Source organism: Schistocerca serialis, chromosome 5 (genome assembly GCF_023864345.2).
Source record: "Schistocerca serialis cubense isolate TAMUIC-IGC-003099 chromosome 5, iqSchSeri2.2, whole genome shotgun sequence".
Lineage (NCBI taxonomy): Eukaryota > Metazoa > Arthropoda > Insecta > Orthoptera > Acrididae > Schistocerca > Schistocerca serialis.
The window spans coordinates 450,613,254-450,637,344 of NC_064642.1; the positions used below are offsets into that span (position 1 = coordinate 450,613,254).

General features: G+C 42.3%; 1 protein-coding gene across 1 annotated transcript in view; it reads left to right on the forward strand.

Moving 5' to 3' along the window:
* The window catches only part of LOC126481989 (proton-coupled amino acid transporter-like protein CG1139), a 99,384-nt gene that overhangs the window by 22,895 nt on the left and 52,398 nt on the right, over positions 1-24,091 (forward strand). The window contains exons 2-5 of the mRNA XM_050105953.1: positions 2,311-2,438; positions 7,665-7,739; positions 10,520-10,792; positions 18,205-18,289. Of these exons, the coding sequence (XP_049961910.1) occupies positions 2,311-2,438; positions 7,665-7,739; positions 10,520-10,792; positions 18,205-18,289 (561 nt within the window). The remainder of the gene's footprint in view (positions 1-2,310; positions 2,439-7,664; positions 7,740-10,519; positions 10,793-18,204; positions 18,290-24,091) is intronic.

Here is a 24,091-nt window from a genome sequence, read left to right on the forward strand (position 1 = left end):
TGTCGAGCCGCTCGAGTACTAGTCGTAGGTGCTTCCTCGAAGAGCTCGAGAACACTCTCTTCAGATGCGGTATCCCGTCGTGCTCGAGGTCTTCCAACATCACTATGGTATCTCGCTAGCCGGCCGGTGTGGCCGTGCGTTTCTAGGCGCGTCAGTCTGGAACCGCGTGACCGCTACGGTCGCAGGTTCGAATCCTGCCTCGGGCATGGATGTGTGTGATGCCCTTAGGTTAGTTAGGTTTAAGTAATTCTAAGTTCTAGGGGACTGATGACCACAGATGTTGAGTCCCATAGTGCTCAGAGCCATTTGAACCATTTGTATCCCGCTAAAGAGCCCATTTCGCCAAGTCGCCGGTGAATTGCTGTCACGGTCCGGCTCACGGTTTTAATCTGCCAGAAAGTTTCAGTTGCTGTAAATGTTTGCGGGTGTGGGTGGTGTCTTGCTGAGTACCGTTCCTCATACAACCGTCGAGATGCATGCGCATTACCGTCGGCTAGTCCATAAAAAAAAACCATATGTCGTGGTTCCTCAAACAAATAGTCTGCCGCCATGCTTACTGTATGACTAAATCACAGGTGACGTGCGTGCACTCCGAAGCGAAGCTTACGTGTGAACGCCTCTGACGTGAGTTGGAGACGAACAGCAAGACCTATTCGACAAGTGTGCGTATCACGTTGAGGCAGTGACGCGGCGAGGGACATTTGTATGTGTGAACCATAGCGCTGCTCGTCAACCGACGAACGGCAACAGGGCAATCCCACGGCCAAATGGAGTGCGTGGTGCCAAGTTCCCGTAGTTTAAAAATCGTGCGTTGTCGACCTGCACAACATTAGTAATTTTTGTTCCTACTGGCATCAGCTATCCAAGGTTAAAATTTCGTGTCACGATTTTCCTCCATCCTGTAAGTTCCAGTACTCGTAAACTCATTCATCAAGACCTATGGGGCACTTTCAGTTGACCTGGAATCAGAATTTGACAAGAAGTAAGATTTCACAGTACAAGTGAAGGAAAGAATTCGAAAACTGTTAACTTATAATTATATCAAGATTCTGAACGTGCCAGTGCTTGAGCAAATGTGTATGCAAAAGCTTCAATGGATTGGAAATAACAGCCAACTAGCTGCGAAATACCTTGACCATGTGTCTTCTTCAGAAGGTATTGTACAAACATTGTGTGCAAAATAGAAACAAAATTACAGGAAATGTTTACAAACAATTTTAGTTAAGCATTCTCACGTAGAACCACATGTTATCTACATCCAATGTGAAGTCGTTGACTGTGTCTAGTACATGTGCGTGTCATCCACTTAACCACCATTAAACTACGTTATTTAAAAGTAGTATCTCTCTTCTGTAAAGCTTTCCCATAAAACTTTTTAAAATAGCACACATTTGACAATGGATCGTGCAAGAGTAATATGCCACCTGAAACACATATAAAACGAACCATCGGAACGTACAGAGCGTAAGTATGCCAAGTACAGATCTAATGACATGTGCCGACTGTGCCATTAAAGTCATATGGCTTACATCTGTTAGGAAAGAAAGATAGTAATGCATACAGTTGCATCTTTGCAGAACATCTACTTATTCCTGGTCACACTCCGAAGGACTTGAGAGGAAGCCGCAATCTTACAGAAAGAAGTAAAAGACCGAACAATAGAGTTATGGGTAGAGCACGAAATTTTCAAACACTTAGGGAAAAACGATAGCTACATTTCAAATTATCGACTTCAAGTTGCAAGCAGACATTTCCTGGAAGGCTTTAAGCCTCTACTTCGGGCCGAGAAGCCCAGTTTACTGCTCGAAGCTGGCCTTCGCGCGGTGTTTGTTTTCCCCAAAATTCTGTGTTCATTAAGAACATGTCTTTTATTTGTCATTTTACAATTAATACTTCGTCATCCACAATTAAGTGACTGTCAAACGTTTTAGTAATGCCTTAGATCCTTCCATCCCCCTCATTTTAATTTTAGTGTATTTTATTCTGCATATAACATCGTGATTTCGAATCATATTACACTCTGATTAGTGTGCCTTCATTTATTCATTATTTTACTATGTGTTTTATAACACCAAACCCCACACCCTCTAGTATATTTGTTCGTACAACAGTTTTATCGAAAACCACTTAAGACTTGCGCCGGATTATTAGTCTTACAGTTGAGCACGCTACCAAAGAGCAGACGGGTATGGAAGTTCTGTTATCCCCGACAAGTGGGACACAGTGTGTGTGTGTGTGTGTGTGTGTGTGTGTGTGTGTGTGTACAGTAGGCTAAGGTTGCTACTGAATTCTGCCGGTCTCCATCCTCAGGGGTTCGCAACGGCCAATGAGAGGGGGAAGCGCTCCGTCGTCAGTTTCACCGGTGGCGACCGGGACGCCCTCGATGACATCGGTGCAGAAGCGACGCCGGAGTCCGATAAACCTCCCCCGTATGGCAGGTAAGCTGGAGGATGCGAAAAACCTTAACAGTTTATCAATAATAATAATAATTTGGTATCATATTTTACCATCGAACAGGCACTACAAAACGCATTTAAATCCATTCAGTGTCTCTAAAAACCGTTTTGCTCTAAAAGATATCAACGAAGTTCTCTTTCTCATTTAACAAGCTTTGTCTGAAATTTTGCCTCATGTTTTTTATTATTTTACACGCAACGCCATAAATTACCCTGGTGTTATGACTGGAACTCCAATTAAACCATCGTTGGCATATGATTTTTGTGTACATTAATACACATTCAAGTGCAATTCTTGTCAAAAGGGGTCACATTGCCCTTTGACTTAACTGTGCCCTCTTGTTACGAAGAATATTCTGGCCCCAATAACAGCAACATACGCAAAATCTGCATGTGAACTTTTCACTTTTGATGCTGGTGTCCCTGAGTCGTTGGCGCGGTCTGTAATTGTTAACTGCATTAACAGCACTTGCATCGTGTTGCTGCATCTAGAGAAGATTTTGGGATCCTAAACCTTTGGTGTAACAGTTTTTCACTTGGTAAGTAAATTAAGAGTTACAAATAATCATGCACATATTCACGATTTCAATTTTATTTATTGATATTACAGTATGAAATTGTCTTCATAGGTCCAAGGGTAAGAAAAATAAGTGCTGACAGCCAGTTCCAAAACTCGCTGAGTTGTGCTCAGAGATACACATTCGTGGTATTGAAATCAGTCGTATCCAATGTTCTTGCAAATTCTAAATCTGCTGACTATGTGAACGTTGTATAAAAACGTATTATTGTGAGCAAACAGTTGGATTGCAACGTCACTGCCCAGTTTATTTTCTCGCCCCTGATCTTGACTTCTTCCCCGAGAACCTTGGTTCAGTCAACGACGGTAAACGTCAACGTGTTCATGAAGATATTTCGGTGACGCAGTCAGGAAGAACAATGGATCCTAGCGATGTAGGCTGACGTGCTGGACGCTTGGCTGCGACATGCCAATCTTCGACACAAACGCGAGGCCCCAGCCAGCAAATTCAAATCTAGCACACGTTAAATTAAAGAAGTATGCTCCGTAGGAGGAAGTATGTATTTTGTGTTTGTATTATCCCTTACGCCATTTTCATTTGTACTCCGTACAGTAGTAAATACTCCAGTATTTCATATATGCAGTGTTATACAAATGGCTGATATATGAATGCATGGTTTCACGGTATTATAGCCTTATAAAATTCTCTCGATCTTCCAGTCACGTCGAGAGTTTTGAATATCGACGAAATATCGATTACTAAACAGGCAAATTATTTTTGGGACACCGTCACGACAGAAACGATCGAGGTAAAAATTTCTGAAAATATCCTCATTGAAGACAGTGATCTGCCGTTAAGCACAATTTGGGACCCGACCATCAGAATGTTGAAAGCGGTCGTGGTGGCCTTGCTGTACATTATGTGGCCCTGGAGTGGTCACCAATGACGTCAGGGGTGATAGCGCCGCTATGTAAGAACAGCAGCAGTCACCACATAGCAACGGTCGACGAGTTCTCGATCGAATGCTCGTGGATTTTAAACAATTTTCTGCGGCTAGAATGAGAGGGTTTGACTAATATAGATGGTTGATGTTACGAAGTAGGTAGGTAACAGAGAAAATTGATCTGCATATTATAAATTAGCAAGTTTCAGGCTGTCTCAGAAAAACTGCTGGTTATCACTATATCTAGGACTTTTCATCGGTGTAATTGATTTTCCTGAAATAGTTATTTATTCTCTACTTCCGTTTCATTATCCTTAACTAAAAGACGTACTCCAGACATTGACTTTCATAAAAAGATAACGGTTAGCTACGGAGAGCTTCAGAATGATCTAAAAGTACAAAGTTCACTCCAAATGGTTGTTCATGAAATTATTACACAATCGCTGATTCCGTGGGTTCTGATCGATGCCTCCAGGTTTAATTCGAAATTGGGAACATGGGACTAGATTTTGGCTGTGAGATGTATCTTGATTCGAGAATCTTCAAGAAATGCCTTTGTTTTGGTCGCCTGTTTATACACTCCTGGAAATTGAAATAAGAACACCGTGAATTCATTGTCCCAGGAAGGGGAAACTTTATTGACACATTCCTGGGGTCAGATACATCACATGATCACACTGACAGAACCACAGGCACATAGACGCAGGCAACAGAGCATGCACAATGTCGGCACTAGTACAGTGTATATCCACCTTTCGCAGCAATGCAGGCTGCTATTCTCCCATGGAGACGATCGTAGAGATGCTGGATGTTGTCCTGTGGAACGGCTTGCCATGCCATTTCCACCTGGCGCCTCAGTTGGACCAGCGTTCGTGCTGGACGTGCAGACCGCGTGAGACGACGCTTCATCCAGTCCCAAACATGCTCAATGGGGGACAGATCCGGAGATCTTGCTGGCCAGGGTAGTTGACTTACACCTTCTAGAGCACGTTGGGTGGCACGGGATACATGCGGACGTGCATTGTCCTGTTGGAACAGCAAGTTCCCTTGCCGGTCTAGGAATGGTAGAACGATGGGTTCGATGACGGTTTGGATGTACCGTGCACTATTCAGTGTCCCCTCGACGATCACCAGTGGCGTACGGCCAGTGCAGGAGATCGCTCCCCACACCATGATGCCGGGTGTTGGCCCTGTGTGCCTCGGTCGTATGCAGTCCTGATTGTGGCGCTCACCTGCACGGCGCCAAACACGCATACGACCATCATTGGCACCAAGGCAGTAGCGACTCTCATCGCTGAAGACGACACGTCTCCATTCGTCCTTCCATTCACGCCTGTCGCGACACCACTGGAGGCGGGCTGCACGATGTTGGGGCGTGAGCGGAAGACGGCCTAACGGTGTGCGGGACCGTAGCCCAGCTTCATGGAGACGGTTGCGAATGGTCCTCGCCGATACCCCAGGAGCAACAGTGTCCCTAATTTGATGGGAAGTGGCGGTGCGGTCCCCTACGGCACTGCGTAGGATCCTACGGTCTTGGCGTGCATCCGTGCGTCGCTGCGGTCCGGTCCCAGGTCGACGGGCACGTGCGCCTTCCGCCGACCACTGGCGACAACATCGATGTACTGTGGAGACCTCACGCCCCACGTGTTGAGCAATTCGGCGGTACGTCCACCCGGCCTCCCGCATGCCCACTATACGCCCTCGCTCAAAGACCGTCAACTGCACATACGGTTCACGTCCACGCTGTCGCGGCATGCTACCAGTGTTAAAGACTGCGATGGAGCTCCGTATGCCACGGCAAACTGGCTGACACTGTCGGCGGCGGTGCACAAATGCTGCGCAGCTAGCGCCATTCGACGGCCAACACCGCGGTTCCTGGCGTGTCCGCTGTGCCGTGCGTGTGATCATTGCTTGTACGGCCCTCTCGCAGTGTCCGGAGCAAGTATGGTGGGTCTGACACACCGGTGTCAATGTGTTCTTTTTTCCATTTCCAGGAGTGTAGGTATATTGTCATGACTGATCGCTCGCCTGGAGCCACTTGTAAACCTCAAACACAGCAATTTTTTGTTACTATTCTTTCTGCTTCGAATGTGATTGTGTCGAGCTGTCCACTTCCTGCGAAGAAAATGTACATTATTATTATGTATGTTCATTTCGGTTAGAAGAGAAGAAGCTGGTGTGACTACTATGTTTTCTTCTTAAGATCTAGAGCTACTTCCATCTCCAAAAGAATGTTTTTCACAGCTAATTCTTTGAATCTCAGAATACTACAATCGTGGAAGGAAAAGAACTTTCAAATGACGGAACCAACCGTACTTAAACCAGCTTTGAAATAGCAAATAATCATTATACTGGTATGGTCCCATTCAAGCATCGTGGCTGACTGGAACTGGCTAAATAGCGCAATAGTGCACTATACTAGGAGTCCTTTCGTCAGTGATAATAGTGATATATTGTTCTAATTTACAAAAATAGATCCTGTTGGATGCTCTTATCATTGACTTTCTTGGAAGTACGCCGATAGAAGAAATCTTGTCATTCTTATAGGAGAGAAGTCCAGTAACGACTTAGAACGTTATGTACTCGCAAAACTGGACTGCTTAACAGATCGTGAGTAATATAGCTGAATGAGCAGCCATTAACGGCAAGCTGTTAACAGTAGGAAAAAGACAACACAAGCAACTCTCTAACCCGTTTTGAAAAGTTTCTTAGAACCATACTAATATGGTAAATTCCAAAGATATTGACACATTTTCATACTTCGATCACGATGATACAACCATGTGAAATCACGCATTTTGGCAGAAAAATCTGAAGAAATATATTTACCAAAATTGCATGCGATCTGCAACATTAAAGTTCCATAGGAACGTCAGTGCCATAAAAACTAGAAATGTGTTTGCTGTTCGAGAGATAAGAAAATAGATTGATAAACATATTACCAGTGAAAGTAGGTCCATCGGAATCGAAGCGCTGACTGCTAAACTTCATCGTCCACATTTTTACAGTTTGAACTTAGCACACATTCGTCAACAGCCGGCATTAAACCACCGCATACCTCTTACCTCCTTCTCTCGTCCTCCCTGATTGCCTCTTTTTTCCTCATCCTGATTGTTATATTCAGCCCATGCTAACTTACCATGCAGCTACACTACTTCCTACACGAATATCACATATTTCTCTCTCACACTTATTCTCTCACACTTTTCTCCTGCAGCTTTCTCTACTTGTGACCTACCAGTCCTCATTTCTTCGTCTTTAATTTCTTATTCATCCAATTTCTGACACGCTGATACATTTTTCACATGAAATCATTTCATATTCTCAGTCACTAATAAGTTCTCTCCTTGTATCTTTGGCCTCCCCCTCCTACTATTAATCTGTTCACGTATTTCCAAATTGCTTAGCGCTCTTTATCGTTTTCACGCACTGCATAATTGCATCTTCACTCACCTATCCTTCCTACCTCCCTCCGTCCCTCCCTCCCTCCCTCCTTCCCTCTCTCTCCCTCTCTCTCTCTCTCTCTCTCTCTCTCTCTCTCTCTCTCTCTCTCTCTCTCTCTTCCTCTTTCTATTATAACTCGTGGAAGTCGAGCTTGAGCTTAAGCCCTTTCTTTAATAACCCAATCATCGATGGTACTGTACCGTATCTTGCCAACGGTCTTTAATTCTTACATCTGGTGTCTGAGAGCTACATATATTGACAATATTGATTGACATACCTGTAATTCAGTTATTTCTCTTGCAGCATCAGGCACAAGGTCAGTGCCTATTCCATCGAGTATGACCCACACTTAAGACGTGACATCGACCAGCCTATATCGTAAGTACTTTTGATGCCTACATGATATTTCATGATTTTTTTAAATTTTTAAGTTGTCTAACATTTATTTTACTTCATTTTAACATGATTTAATTTAGAACCACAAATATTTGCCTCTGATGTTTTTAAAAAAGTAGAAAATTTGAGTTTCATTGGTATTCTTTTTATTACACAGTACCCTAAAGGTCTCAAACTGTCTTTCACATTACGCTGCTTCGAATAACTGGTGTTGGTTGTTGGGATATTCTTCTAAGCTTCTTAAATATAGCACCAATTTCGCCTCATCTTGCCTGCAGTTTGTAGAGAAGAATTCTCGTCTGGTATTACCATATTGCCATGCAGGTTTCTAAATTTTGTTAGTATATGTATCCTTTCACAGCTAACTTGATACCTCATATAGTTGAAATATACTTCGTTTTAACTTCACGGCTGGACGTCCTTCCTCCTGCCAATGTCAACAGTTACCTAACGGAGGGAAATCGTGTGCACCATCTGTCTGGGAGTGGTGTAACCTTTATTCCATATGCTATCGCTTTTTCTGAGGTAGAGACTTAGTATAAGCCCAGTAAATACCATATTTTCTAACGAGAATGAAAATCTACCTATGAACCGCACTTAGACTGGCCAGTGTACAGTACCGACAGTTAATAATCTGCAACGCGAATTCTACCTGGGTCTATGTGACCCCTCTGTTTCGCAAACTAGTAACCTGTGCGTCAAACTGCACGTCCTTCAAAATGATAATAATCTTCTTCTTCTTAACTTCGAGCAGTAGTTTCTTGGCCCGTTGGGATCTTACGAGGAGAACGGGGCAAGTACCATAACCCGATTACCCAGAAACTTGGCTCAGTGGAAGAGGGATTAAAATAAGCAAACACATGTCTCGGCTTATACGCAGATACTCGATCGTTTATGAGAAGATGACGGTCAAATTCTTCTAGGTGTTTCATGTGCCTTTTATGGAATAAATGGTACAACCGAAGCGATGGCACAGTTTTACGCCCCGTCTTAGAAACCCTATTATTATCTTTATTTTCGTTTTTCATTTATCTATCCGCTTCCGTACAAGATTAGTACACGCATTTTTCAATGCTTATTGACATAAATTTGTACTTAATCGTCTACTAATTCTATCCCTGGTGAATGAAATAAACACAACAATACGTGAATGCGAAAGTTATTTGAAATTGTTTTCGGTGAAATTCCTGTAGTGTATCTAGATTCATAGTTCAATGCAAGCGCCGGTTTCCTGGAAAGTGACACGTTAAGCATGGTTTGCTGCTGAATTATTGTCAGTGGGTGAAATCTTCAGCAGACTTAACGACGTTTCTTTCCAGAGTTAGATTCATACTACGGTGGCAAACCTACCTTTGCATGATGGTCGTGCTGTTAGTAGTTTCTACCTTTCGAATCTGTCTGCGATCGGAATCATCGAAGGGAATGCACCAAGCCTTCTTGTCGAATAAACAGAAGAATAAAACATAAAAATTAATATAATAATTGATATAAGAATGAAATATATCGATATGAGAATTTTAAAAGATTGTAACACCCGAAAATAGCATAAACACATATATTAGGGCCTACATAATAATGTTTACTTGTAGTTGTTTACTTTTAGTTGTACTTCCATCAGTAAATTAACGCCCATATATCCTGTAACACGATAAAAAACATTCGTGTCGTACCCTGCTACGGACATGGATAGATAAATGAAAAGATAAAAAGTAAAATAAATGAAAACAATAATCTTGTGTCAAACACAGGGCGCAAAAGAAAGAAGCTGCAACTAGCCGGTATGCCACCATTTCGTATGACACAATTCCGCTCCACAAGACATTTAAATTACGTCGAAAACTTCGTCCGTCGTTTCTCAGCAACTGTCGAGTATCTATGGCTAAGCCGAGACGCATGTTCGCGCAGTTCGACTCGTCTTCGACTGGAAAATCGGATTACGGCACTTGCAATACCTACTTTCTGTGGCCTTCAGGGATCTCGATTCTCTTATGGTTCATAGTTCACTACTTGCTTTGTTAGCCTTCCTTCTGACATTCTATCGATATGTCCTAGCCATTATACTCTCGATTATTTTCATAATAGATTATAATAATAGATAACGGAGAATGGAGGAGGAGGAAAACGAGTAAATCTACCTTCTGATGCTACAACCAACTATCCTACAGAAGATAAAGAGCAAAAGAATACAATGGGTGGGCCATGTAGCCCGTATGTCAGATGGAAGACAGGCGAAGATGGGACTAGCGGGGAAACCAAACACCAAACGCCCCATTGGACGAGCAAGGCAGCGCCGGATGGACGACCTGGCGAAGGACCTAACAGCCCTGGGAATTGAAGACGCCTAGAGGAACCGGGCACAAAACAGGAAGGAATGGAGGCATTTTCTGGAAGTAGCGCGTGGTCTGCAGGGCCTGTGATCGCTGAATATCTATCTATCTACTATCTGAACAAAGTACCAGCTCAGCTCGGATGTATTCTTTCTTATCTGATCCCTCAGACTGCAACCTTTCATGCCCCACATAAATTTAATTTCAGTGGCTTTTATGCACATTTTGCCTTAGTGTCTTACTGTACACGACCCTCAGCCGTATGTCAAAACAGGTGTAGCGATTATAGCATATGTGTTCTTTTTATTGTACCACGCATCATCTCGTGTTTACTTAATCTATTGTGTACGACTTCTTCTCGTTGGTAGCTTACATCAGAAACTAAGAAGCTAAACTAGGAGTCTTGTTCTTAAATAGGACCATAAATGATTACAGATACTTGGCGGCACTGGTGCACGTGTTCAAAGGCAGCTTGGGCACGGGCATCATGGCGGTGCCGAACGCTTTCATGCACTCTGGCTACGTCACCGGTGTGATCGGGACGCTGTTCGTGGGCGTGCTGTGCACCTACTGCATGCACATGCTGGTGAAGGCGCAGTACGAGCTGAGCAGGCGGCGTCGCGAACCCAACCTCACCTACCAGGAGACGGCCGTGGCGGCCTTGGAGGATGGGCCGCGCTGCCTGCGCCCTGTGGCGCCCTACGCCGGGTGAGGCACCTCACGTCACTCTGTGGGCGTATGTCGAGTGCTAGAAATTTCTCACATCACGTTGCTGTAACATGAACGGCCATCAAAAATAACCATTGTATGTATTGTATTGTATGTTAAGCGGGCACCTAGAAACGACAGAGAGGCTCCGTCCCCGCCGCACTCGCAGTGGTCCACAACCCCACGACGACTACCGCAGTCCACTTCAACCCTCCGACGTCCCACACCGAACCCAGGTTTATTGTGCGGTTCGACCCCCGGTGGACCCCTCCTCCCCCCCCCCCCCCAGGGAACGTCTCACACCAGACGAGTGTAACCCCTATGTTTGGGTGGTAGAGTAGTGGTGGTGTACGCGCACATGAAGAACTTGTTTTCGCAGCAATCGCCGACATAGTGTAACTGAGGCGGAATAAGGGGAACCAGCCCGCATTCGCCGAGGCAGATGGAAAACCGCCTAAAAACCATCCACAGACTGGCCGGTTCACCGGACCTGGACACAAATCCGCCGGGCGGAATCGTGCCGGGGACCGGGCGCTCCTTCCCGCCCGGAAAGCCGTGCATTAGACCTCACGGCCAACCGGGCGGGACAAAAATAACCATACTCGTTTTACCTTTCAAAATTTATTTATTGTGTGCAAAATGACGTCTTCTGTACCAGGGCATAATTAAAGAGTCAAATTCGTCTGGGGAAAAAACTGTTAGTAGGTTAAGTTTGGAACTTTTGTGACTTTAAGTTGGCATCACTGGCATGAGCCCTGATCAGCTGATGTATCAACATTGTTTTGTTTATAACCTCAGAAATACATTACAAGAAGGCGAGTCCGCTTGAAACGCCCACATTAGTTGAAAAGACGTTCTGTTATTCGTTTTTTACTTGCTGAAGGCGAGAAACCAGTGAACATACACTGAAAAATTCAAAACCCAAGCAACAGAAAAGGTCTTTCTGGCGGTGTTTTGGGATGCTGAAGGTCCAGTTTTTTTGTGTTTATCTCGAAGATCCGTGTACAATGAACAGCCAATACTACTCGGATTTGCTTTTAGACAGCCATGAGAGAGAGACGCCGTGGATCTCAAGGAGAGGTTTGACTCTCCAGCAAGACAACGCACGTCCTGATATTGGTCAACTAACCCCTGAAACCATCGACAAAATGTGCTAGGAAGTACTGCCTCATCCCCCTTACAGTCCTGATTTAGCACGTAGTGACTTCCATTTGTTTGGTGCACTGAAAGAGGCAATAAGTGCGAAGAGGTTCTAGGAAAACGAGGCCGTGAAAAAGTTTGTAGGAAATTGGTTCGAACATCAAGATAGAGAGTTCTTTGCAGCCGGAATAAAAAAGCTTGTAGCCCGTTGGAATAAGTGCATAAATGTTCAAGTGAAAAGTATTGTTTTGTAAAAATAAACTCTTTTTTCTCCAGACCAATTTGTCTCTTTAATTATTGAATGACCCTCATAACATTTGTAGGATACGTTTTTGAAATTCTGAAAGCATTGGGGTATCTGCAGTACGTGAAGTGTTACCTACAACTTGTAAAGAAACCAGAATGTAATTGCAATAGTCTGAGCGCGTGAACGGGAAGCAGTGCTTGAGAAGGGAGTTTGCAGAGAAAAAATTAAATTTTTGAGATTTGCCAGCTACATTGTACAATGGGCTTTCAAGAAATAATGCAGCACTTTTTTTATCTCGGCTAATTTCCAATGAAAAAAATGTTGCATTTGTTGTGGGACATCATGGAATAATTCCTCTTGAGCCCCTACCGCTATATGTAGCTTTGAAAATGGAGCCTGCGCTCCACGCAGAGAGACGTCATTGCGTTTTTTTCGCAGAAATTCAGAGCATTGCAGATGATCATAGGCGCTTACAGAGTATCTACTGAGACCTGTCAATGAACAAAGGCGCCGTCAGTTGTTGGGCGAGGCGTCTGTCATCATTGCAAGGAGGTCGTGCAAACCTGTCCGGTCTCCCTCGTGCCGGCCGTCCGCACGAAGCTGTGATTCCTGCAATGTTGGATGATGATGATGATGATGATGTTTGGTTTGTTGGGCACTCAACTGCGCGGTGATCATCGCCCGTACAAAGCCCCAGTTTTTACACAGTCCAATTTTTGTGCACAATCCAATGTAGCCAGTCACGAATGATGATGAGGAAATAACGAGAACAACACAAACACTCATACCCGGGCAGAGAAAATCCCCCATCTTGCTAGGAGTCGAACCCGGGACCCCGTGATCCAGAAGCAGCAGCGCTAGCCTCTGGACCACGACTGAAGACTGCAGACTGCAACGTTGGAACGGGAGGACACACTCATTGATCGGCAGATAATGGTTGTTCACTATAGCAAAAATCTACTGGCCTCTGTTTTGACCTCAACCGAGGGTGAATCTTCCCACACGTAGGTCAGGGGCCTGAAGGTGGCATACTAAAACGCGGAAACTGGTTGCCAAAGAGAAGCTTACTAAACTTTGTAGGACTGTTACTCCTCATCCACCCTACAGCCTGGATCTCGCACCTTCCGACTTCGATGTGTTTGCCCCAATGAAGAATGCACTTCGCGGGAAGCAAAACGTGGGTGATGGGGAGGTTACTGATGCAGCAGGACGTTGGCACCGCCGTCAACCAATAGAGTCATTCCACTCGGGCATAAGGGCCCTCCCAGTTAGGCGGTGTAAAGTCGTCGCATTGAATGGACGTTACATTGAAAAATAGTGTTTTGGAGAATAAAGAATTGGGATCCTGAATATAACCAACCTGCTTTCGGGAAAGAATGTGTTGCACTAGTTACTGAACGCCCCTCTTATTTCTGTCAGAGATGGCGAAGGCCTTGGAAGAGCAGCTCAATGGAACGTACATGACCGAAACTAAATGGAGACTGTAAAGTCTGTAACCGCGTGACAGCTACAGTCGCAGGTTCGAATCCTGCCTCGGGCATGAATGTGTGTGATGTCCTTAGGTTAGTTAGGTTTAAGTAGTTCTAAGTACTAGGGGACTGATGACCTCAGATGTAAAGCCTCATAGTGCTCAGAGCCATTTTGAAGACTGTAAAATTACGTCAGACGACTCAGAGGGAATCAGAGTAGGAAATGAGCCAATAAAAGTTGTAGATGCTTCTTGTTATTTTGGCAGGAAGCTAGCTGACATTGGCCACAGTAGACAGGATATAAAATTCAGATTGTCAGTAGTAAGAAAAACAAATCTGGGAAAGAGAAGTTTGTTGTTAGCACGGAACATAAATTTAAATGCTATAAAGTTTTTTCTGAAAGTATTTGCCTGCAGTGTAATCTTACACAAAAGTGAAACATGGCCGATAGACAGTGCATACAAGAAAAGAATATTAGCTTTTGAAATGTGATGCTGTAGGACAATGCCGAAGACTAGATGGGTAATTATGACATGTATTCGGATTGGAATTAAAAGGAATTATAATATGACTTGAGCAAAAGAATGGATCGGTTGACAGGACACATTCCGAGAGATCTAGAAATCGATAGTTTGGTAACGGATGGTATTGGAGGTAGTAAAAAATGCACAAGAAGACAAAGAATTGACTAGAGTAAGCAGGTTCAAATCGATCTAGTTTGAAGTAGTTATTCAGAAATGAAAAGCTTGAGCAGAACAGGCTAGGATGGATAGCTGCATCAGACCAGTCTTCGGACTGCAGACCACAACAGCAATGCACAGGATTCGTATTCTGGTGAAGATGGGTTCATTATCTTGATTCATTTTCTCTGTGGTTTTACTAAATCACCAACGCCAGATACCAAGATAGTTCTTTTGAAAAAAGTCACGGTCGAATTCATGCTGGTAATTCCTTATTATCTCGTTGAAATACTTTTTCTTCTTTTACCTGCAAATGCGATTCGAAATACTTCAATAACCTGTATCATTCTTGGTAGCCTTTATCGGTGACATAATTGAGTCAGATTCCAAAGCCAGAGTCAGTCAGCATGAAAGTTTGCTAGTTATAATACCGCGTCATGTTGTAAACAACTGTCACCAATTAAACCAACGTTTCGGCCACGGCTATGGCCTTCAACTGTATCTACTACGGTTTCATTAATGAGAGTTATTTACAATGTAACGTGCTACCGTACTCAGAAAACTTTCACGTTTATTCGTGATATTTGATATTATTTTATTTTTTCATCCTAAATTCTTAGAGTTTTCTCAAGTTTCATTTGAAGAGGGTCAGAGATGGTCACCTTGTTTGACACTTTTTATTTATTTCGAAAGTTCTCTGTACATCTTTATGCAATCTTGTTTCTTTTTACCACTCCTTCAACTCATTCCATTTCCTGCAACGCTATCTTCTCTCCTTATACCATCTTTAGCCCGTGCTATCTGTCCACCTCTGTCCACTCTCCTCTTTAAAATTGAGGTCTGTTTTAAAACAGACACTATTTACAAAATTTTACAGCAGGAGCACTTTTAGTTGTACTGTTTTAGTTATACTCAGTGCCGATAACTCAAAAAATTTAAAGAATATAATACTGGTCGTCCATGCAGGAATAACTGAAATTCGTCACTAATAAGGTTTATTGAAAAAAGTTAAAAATTACAAATTTTTACAAAATTAAAAATATCCACTTTTTATGCAAGTTTCTTGCGTAGCTACTTTATTAAGCTAGGTATTATAAATATACATTCTAAGCATTTAAACTCTAAGTGCTTTTATGTTTATTACATTTTCTAAATACTATCAAATAAGAACTTAACAACGTATTAGTAAATTTATATTTTTTCTTGTAAGCTAAAATATGAAGAGAAATTTTTCACAATAATAAAATCTGTTTCTCGGATCTTAAACCTGTTATGAAAATCTTAGTGATGCGTTTAAATGACAACTAAAACAATAATACATATTTTAATATAATAACTGTATGAAATCCAAACCACTAGTGAAACAAAGTTCTGTTTAATGTAAAGATTCTTCATAATACAAAATTTTGTTTGTAGTGTCATTATCATTCCTTATGCTACTCTAAATAGAACTCTTTACTTCCACTAAATCCTTTTCAAAATAGGACGTCAACTTCTTCACGTCATTACCCTTATTTTTGCTGACGTGATTCACTGACGAAAATTGAGATGCTTCAAACATTATTGAAGCACTTCTCTTTCCACGTTTTAGAACCTCAACGTCTGTTGGTGAACCAAAGTAAGTATTTTGAAAAAGGCATTGTCGTAGGTTTTACACACTGCAGCACTCTTGCCTCATATGTCGTAAAAGGATGTTTGGCTTTCGTTGTACCTTTCGAGATTGATTTCAGATTGTAACTATAACAGTCTTTACCAGAAACTTTAACCTACCCAAACTTTCCCAAAATGACCACAAGTGGCCGAAATGGCGTCCAATTGAGAGATTTGCTCCCGGTCCTGCCCTGGTGCCACACGACATTTTTTCTCTTTAAATATGTTTCGTGCTTCCTTAGTTATTTTTCTGTACGGCCAGAAACTCTGTCAGGAGCAAATAGATATGCCCACGTATCAGGACACAATCCTAAATTCCTTTAAAACCATTTGAGCTTTCAGTGTAGCTCATACCAACTGCCATCACTGTGGAGTTTTAATCTGAGATTTTCTACACCTTCTTTCATTAGATCACGCGCTAAGGGATTTAAATAGTCTCTTACATCAGATGAAATTTCATTTGTCCCACCATGCTGAGACAATCTCAAGTCATGTGTAGTTAACTAGTTTGTGTGCTTTCTTTTGTGAATATTTTAAGATCGTACAGGTATACAACCAGGCCAGTCTGGAGAAAAATACTTATCCAGTAAACAGTTTGGGTAAACGTTGATTCTGCTGGTTCAAAACAAACTGTCACAGTATTCTTCTTATTTTCATTTGAAGTACTGAAATATCTGACGCTGGCAAGGCAACCAGTATTGCTCCATTATAATACGCAAAACGAAATCTGTTTATTGCACGTAAACTGTGGTCATCTAGCGAGTAGCAACGCGAGCTGAAATTAATGTTCGGCTACATGAAAATAAAAATAAAAAGAAGCACAAGGTGATTACAAATACTACACAAACTATGTTAGGTATTTGCCCAGGTGTTAACGCAACACTTTAGCAGTAGATATGAAAACTTCCTCAAGGAATAATTTTCTCGTTATTCCTGTTATTTGATGGTCTCGTGTAAATTAATGAACAGAAGCCAGACGCCACAGAACGGGAATTGAAGGTCTTTGTATTTGACAATCGAAGAACGAATGGAATGGTTTCAATTAACATATGAAAAGATAAATGAAAATAAAAAAGTTATTATAATGTTGGTTGACGAATCAGGGACAAAATTGAGAAAACTACGTTTTATGAAATACCCGAGGCTGCAGTAAACATTTCAGGTTACGCTATGGCAGGGATGAGGAGGCGAATGGTTGTAGGAGAGGAGTGGCTATGGGGGAGGGGGAGAGGAGGGAAAGTTTGTCTGCTTGAAAATGTACTGCTGTCCCAAGCATATTGCAACAAACGGTGTATTTCTATCACTGCTCGTTTAGTTTTTATTGCCGTTTCAAATATACCGGTCATTTTTGAAACACCCTGTAGGCGCGGCGGTATCAATACAGACTGACTGAGAGCGACTGAGTAACTGTAAACAATGAGACAGTGGCGACTTAATAGTTTCTTCTTTCTAATTTGTTGAGCGGCTTGTCCACCACCTAGCTCAGGCTGCCAACTAAAGCAGAGCTAACCTGAAAGTACCACTCCCACTGTTACCTTACCCAAGCCAAAGCAAAGTATGTCACGAAGTTGCCAAGACGTGGTCACGTTTTGCCGAAAGCAGCGGGCGCACATTATGTGATGCATCCTTGGCATTAGGCTTTCAGGAATCCTGGTATCCCTCTGCATAACGGCCCAAATTGGTGCCCCTTTTATTGCAGCTTTCCTGCCCTTGTTGGCAACAGTACTATTAATCTGAATAAATGCTATATCCTTCACACTTAAGGGGACAGAAGTGGAAGTGGGGGACAGTTAATTATTTCACTACAACGAGTTCGTTACACACCACCCACTCATTCGTCCAAATGACAGTAACTTACTAATTCGTACATTTACGTTAAGTCTGTCTAAACAGAGGGGACGGCAGTTGCTACCTCTTGGGCCCTGGTCTCGTCCAGCAGTTACTGACGTTGTGAACTAACTTATTTGACATCAGCACGAAAAAACGAATTCCTGCCACAAATTGTAACGGGAACATTTGAGACTTACAGAATTCACAACATACGCAAGAGAATAACGAAACTACAGAATGCAATTTATGTTGGCATGACAATTTCAAGACACTGTTGAAAATTTAGGTCAAACACTGGTTGGATAGTCATAAAAGTACAGGAGAAAAAACAAATCTTTTTATTCCTAACACTGTAAAAGTGCTGATATTGTCTCTAATGCTCCAAACATATTTCAGGCATGTTGTGAACGGCTTCATGTTAGTGCTACAACTGGGAAGCTGCTGTGTGTACGTGGTGTTCATCAGCACCAACATAAAGGACGTAAGTACATGTCAATGTCTTGTTTAATATTGGATGCTGTAAAATAAGAAAATAGTAATAGATGATGTCTTAATCGCGTCTGCTGGCCGTTCTGCCCATATGTAGAGCACGAAGAAGAGCTCTTTCATCACTGATGATCGAAGTGTAATAGTTAAGCCAAGGTATACACTGTGGAATACATTTTCGTACAATTTAGCAATAAGCTGCCTTTGGAGGAGCATGTTCTTTGCTCCAAATACATACGTTTTCTGCCGGCTGCGGTGGCCGTGCGGTTCTAGGCGCTTCAGGCCGGAACCGCGTGATTACTACGGTCGCAGGTTCGAATCCTGCCTCGGGCATGGATGTGTGGGATGTGCTTAGGTTAGTTAGGTTTAAGTAGTTCTACGTTCTAGCGGACTGATGACCTCAGATGTTAAGTCCCATAGTGCTCAGAGCCATTTGAACATACGTTTTCTCTTACTCTGTCCCATAAAAAAGGTGCAGCACGATTTAATATTGTACACCATATCTCTAAAAAAGTGGAAATGTCCAATATTTTGAAGCATCATTTTTTTAAATTAACTGCTGCATTCAAAAGTAAATTACAGTGTGCTAGAAATGTTAACTGTCTAAATAGCGTGCACAGTCAGTTCTAATAAGAGGAACTGAGATAAGGACTACACATGCTCAACTCATCCAAAAGTAAGAGCATACCGACGAACAACGGAGAGAAGCTTGTTCGGAATAAAGTATCTGTAACGAATAGCTAAAGTAATTGTTTGGTATGAGGAATCTGAAACTGCGATACCTGGTTAGTATAGTCGGAGGAACAGACGGATTAATGACTTTTCTGATTGATCACTTCTGATAATAATCTGGACTACTATAATGTCATTAAAAGCTGATAGTGATACAGAAGGAGATCACTGCATGTACAGTCTTAGACACAAAAACTGACCGCCGGCCGGCCGCCACAGAGACTAAGTCCGAATCGTTCACCTAAGGTGGCCAATAAAACTGACTGCCCCTGACACCTCTAAGTCCGGAGATCTGCACAACCAGGCAACACTGTAAGATGCGGAAATGTTAGGAGGAAGTGTTGTTTACTTCCGAGGTGATATGGATGGAGTGAGCCCGTGGTCTTGCGGTACATGTCGTGCGTTCAAACTTAGAGTCGCATGTTCGCGTCCAGCTGTTTTTTTTTTTTTTTACCACATTTTGGTCTAAAGTTATGAGTTTGATTGAACATCGAAGACAATTCGCTTAACATTCTACCCACCCGCAATAACAAGTATTCCATAAACAATTCCGCAGGACAGGTCGTGGCTGCGTCGCGATCATAACAGCTTACGCTCGAGCGTTTCCTCGCGCTGCAGCGGCTACCGGCCACCGGCCAGACGCCACCCGCCGCCTGAAATCCGGCGCCGCCCATGTGAAGCCGGCGCGACGCGGACAGTGTACGTGTCAATGCCATTTCCGAATTTGAAGTTCTAGTTATCATCTTGCAATTAAGCATTGGATTTTGCATACTTGAAAATCATGAACTACAGTTCAGCACTGTAAAATTGAGTCGCAAGTGGAAAAAGGTGTAACATCTGGAACTCAAAGTTTACTTTTGGTATAACAGAGGGGTGAATGTAGAGGAGGCAACTAGAAAGATTTGAACTGTGCGTGGAGCGAGTGCTTTTGGGAAAAATACGCCAGAAAAAGTTATTCTTGTTTCAACAAAGATCCTTCTGGCATGAATGATTTTCCACATTAAGGAAGTCTTGACTACTGATATATGTGACATTTTACCATTTTACCATCATGCGACATTTGAATTCAACAGGCTAAGCTCAGAAGTCTGGTGTAGGAGTACTGCATGCTCTAATTCGAAACAACAAAAATCAACGGAGTGACTATTATTGAACGTCATCAGGTCGTTCATTGAGCATTCCTTTGCAGTACTGTTGCTGGTGACGTGTTATCATGCCTTTATCGTTAACTTCCTAAGAAGAAATGAAAGGCTGAGCCCCACCAAAAGACGTAGACTAGGGCAAAGACTAGTGTGAACATAATATTTTCCATTTGATAGCTCCAAAAGTGTGTTTTGGGCTACGAATTCTGCCCCAAGGGCTGTGTGCAACACCGCTGGAATTTGTTGTCAACAACTGAGACACCTTTCGGTCGCAGTGTAAGAAAATTGAGCAACAAAACTACATCACCTGTGCTACTGCATTATAACTCACTCTGTTGATTTGAGAAACAAAACTGTCCAGGAGATTTATAGAAAAGTCGTCTCTCAGACACTTGTGTTGATAGGGAAGTCCTCTCTGAAGCACTTGTCCCTCTCGTCATATATTCATAAAATATTACCTTTCCCACTCTTGATCGATCAATCGTCGAGGCAATTCATTTCTAGACGAAAATACTCTTAAAACTACTATGGTTTAATGACATCGTTAAAACAAGTAGGTTTCTACGAGCGTAGAATTTGTAAACAAATGTAGCATTATCAGATTGTTGTAGATATCGTGAACGAAAATTCAGTTGCTGATTAATCTCTCTTTGATGATTACTGTTGCGTTTAGTAAACTAATGGAAAATCCAAATAAAATATTCATTTTACTAATACAAATTAAATTTAGCTTACTACAGAAACATCACGACGGCAGTCTATCTTAATAAAGCATTAAGTTCAAAAATGGTTCAAAGGTCTCTGAGCACTATGGGACTTAACTTCTGAGGTCATCAATCCCCTAGAACTTAGAACTAGTTAAAACTAACTAACCTAAAGACATCACACACATCCATGTCCGAAGCAGGATTCGAAGCTGCAACCGTGGTGGTCGCGCAGTTCCAGACCGTGGCGAAGCATTAAGTGTCTGTAAGACGTTTGATCCTATTTTAGCGCGAATTAGTAGGATAATACCGACTTTTGACTTTGAAAACATTTGTATTTACTTCATTTCCTGTATCATTCGCAAGTATTATGAAAATGTGGCATTTCATAGATAAAATTATGTATTCACAAAAACAAAAAATATGTCGGCAGAAAACAAAAGCGGCATTATGAAATTGGCAGTACCGTAAGGTTTTCGCTCTGACACTAAGGGTTACTGAAAGTACCAAGACGGATTTTGCTCGAGCCCTGTCTTACGACTCTCTTATTGAATTTGTATCTGCCTGCTTGTAGCTCTACTACAAAAGAATAAAAAATCTGACTTTCAGTGAGTCTAGAAAGGCGAACCACATCAGCTTGCACCTGGTAGCCAAGCATGTTACCTGAGAAATGGTATTTTCCTAAAGTGGGAAGACATCCTTTTGTGGTTGAATTGTTGGCAAATATCTGTCAGACGTGTGCCGTTGGTCTAAGCGTTTCGGTGTGTTGAATTTGTACCAATGATTTTTCTACAGGTTTTTTCTGTCCCAAATAGTGTGTTGAAGTCTCCTTTTAGTATTTTCACGTCATCTCGGTGAATTTTGCTCATAGTATTTTCGAGTGTGTTCCAGAAGTTTTCGATATTTTTGGTGTTTTTCTTATTTTCGATGTTGGTGGGGCCATGTGAATTGATGAGTGTTTATTTTTTACTGGGGCTCTGAATGATCATAGTCATAAGTCGATTGTTGATGGGTGTGATTTCTTTGACAGAACTGATGATAGATCTGTGCTCGAGAAATGCCATGCCGAAGATTGGTACGCCTTACGCTACCTTTTGTTGCATTTTGCTCTTGAACATGCAATGGTTTCCGTAATGCAAGGTTTCATTGTCAGTTAGTCGTGGTTCTTGAACAGCAATGATGAGAATTTTTTGTCGGTCGATTTATTCTGTGAGATTATTTAGTTTTCGTATTTGGATCAATGTATCGATGATTTGTTATTAAAAAAAAGTTCTACGTGTATGAAATCTTATGGGGGTTAACTGCGAAGGTCATCAGTCCATAAGCTTACACACTACTTAACCTAAATTATCCTAAGGACAAACACACACACACACCCATGCCCGGGGAAGGACTCGAACCTCAGCTGAGACCAGGCGAACAGTCCATGCCTGCTGCGCCTCAGACCGCTCGGCTAGTCCCGCGCGGCGTGTAGTTTTCAAACGCATGTTTTCTGCTTGTAGGGATATTTACAAGAGATCTTCAATATTGTCTGTCGTGCTAACCTGGACTCCCCAGAATCCGAAAATCCAACTGCCGCCTATCGACAGTTTGCACAGTCCATGTTTGCTTGTGTTTCATTGGTTTGGCCTGGGTGATTCCAGGACCGGACAGGACCAGAGGTTGTTGAAGCCTTTGGATGCAAATATTTTCAGCCGAACTTATTGAGCTAACAGACGGTGACCAGAGTAGCGGTGGTTTCCACTCAGACGTTCGTGGAATTTGAGTTCAACGGATTGAGTAGTCGTTGAGGATTGTGTTAGTATTTGGTTCACCCCAAGTATTTGATTTCCTCGGTAGCACCCATATGGGGGAGGGTTTCCCCTATCAGCCCCACGGGATTATTATTATTATTATTATTATTATTATTATTATCATTATTATGTAATCAGCAAATCCGATATGATGCACCTTCCCACCACTGAAACAGATGTGCATTGTTCGATTCAGTACATCCATCACATAAATATGGGTTATAATTACGTTACATTGCTGCTAGTAGACATATTTCTCACTTTTTCTTAGGCAGTTGCTTCCTGTTACTCCATCATTGGAATTTATGTGCGCAGCATTGTTGCAATACAGACGTTCGATTTATCCGATTTCTGTAATTTCATTTCGATACCAGATCGTTGTAATCGGATTTAGCCAGTCAGGCTTAATGTGGATATCCGAATACGACTCTCATCATTTGATAGACTGGGTAAACCACATTCTTAATCGGACGGTTGAATCTAGATCACTTATTTATGACAGGGCCTGAATTCTTAAACACTGTGGAAAATAATAATACAATGTGCTTATTACTAATATGTTATTTAAATATAAATATATGAACGAACGAGATAGTTTATTTACAGGAGCCGAGCCCCATCCATCACAGCAGAGCAGTGCGAGATTGGTTTCAGGGCCAAGAGAGGATAAAGCTGTTGCCGTTTGTTCCACGATCACCGAACATCAACCAGATAGAGAATATGTGGGCAGAGGTAACAAGGTCATTGCCATGTGGACCTACAAATGCAAGCGATCTTTGGACGAATATAGAAACCGTATGGTGGGAAGTAAACCATCACGTTACACTGTCGCCGACTTAATGAAATCAGTGCCCCTACGCCTTTGAGAAATCTTAGGTAATGATCGTGGGTGGGTTGGTAACTAAAAGTAAACTTGTCCACAAACCAATGTGGACAGTTATCTGATAGTCGGTCAAGCTTTGCTTTGTCGCAGCTCTTTACATACAAGTCCATTTACTTTCAGTCTCCTCCTTACAATTCTTGCAATGCAAGGTAACTGAAAAATCTCATCCACTCGACGCTAACTGAGGAGTTGACTGGTGCATGTGTTGTTCGACACACAGTAGTTGTCACCCTCACTGGAATCAATGACTGTTTGTGTTTGTGTGTGTGTGTGTGTGTGTGTGTGTGTGTGTGTGTGTGTGTATTTGTGCTCACGCACAATCTGAATCAATACTATTAACATTAGAGAGACAACCAACAATAAATATTGCTTCAAATATGACTGTAAAGTATTTTAATGCGATGGGAAGTTACAAACTGAATTTTTACCCAACCCACGACCTGCATATTACGTTACGATAAGTAAGATGTATTAACTCCATAGTATCGTTAGCAGAGACAGTGCGCTCTTGTTGTCGAGGCTCGCGACAAGCGCAGTGATTAG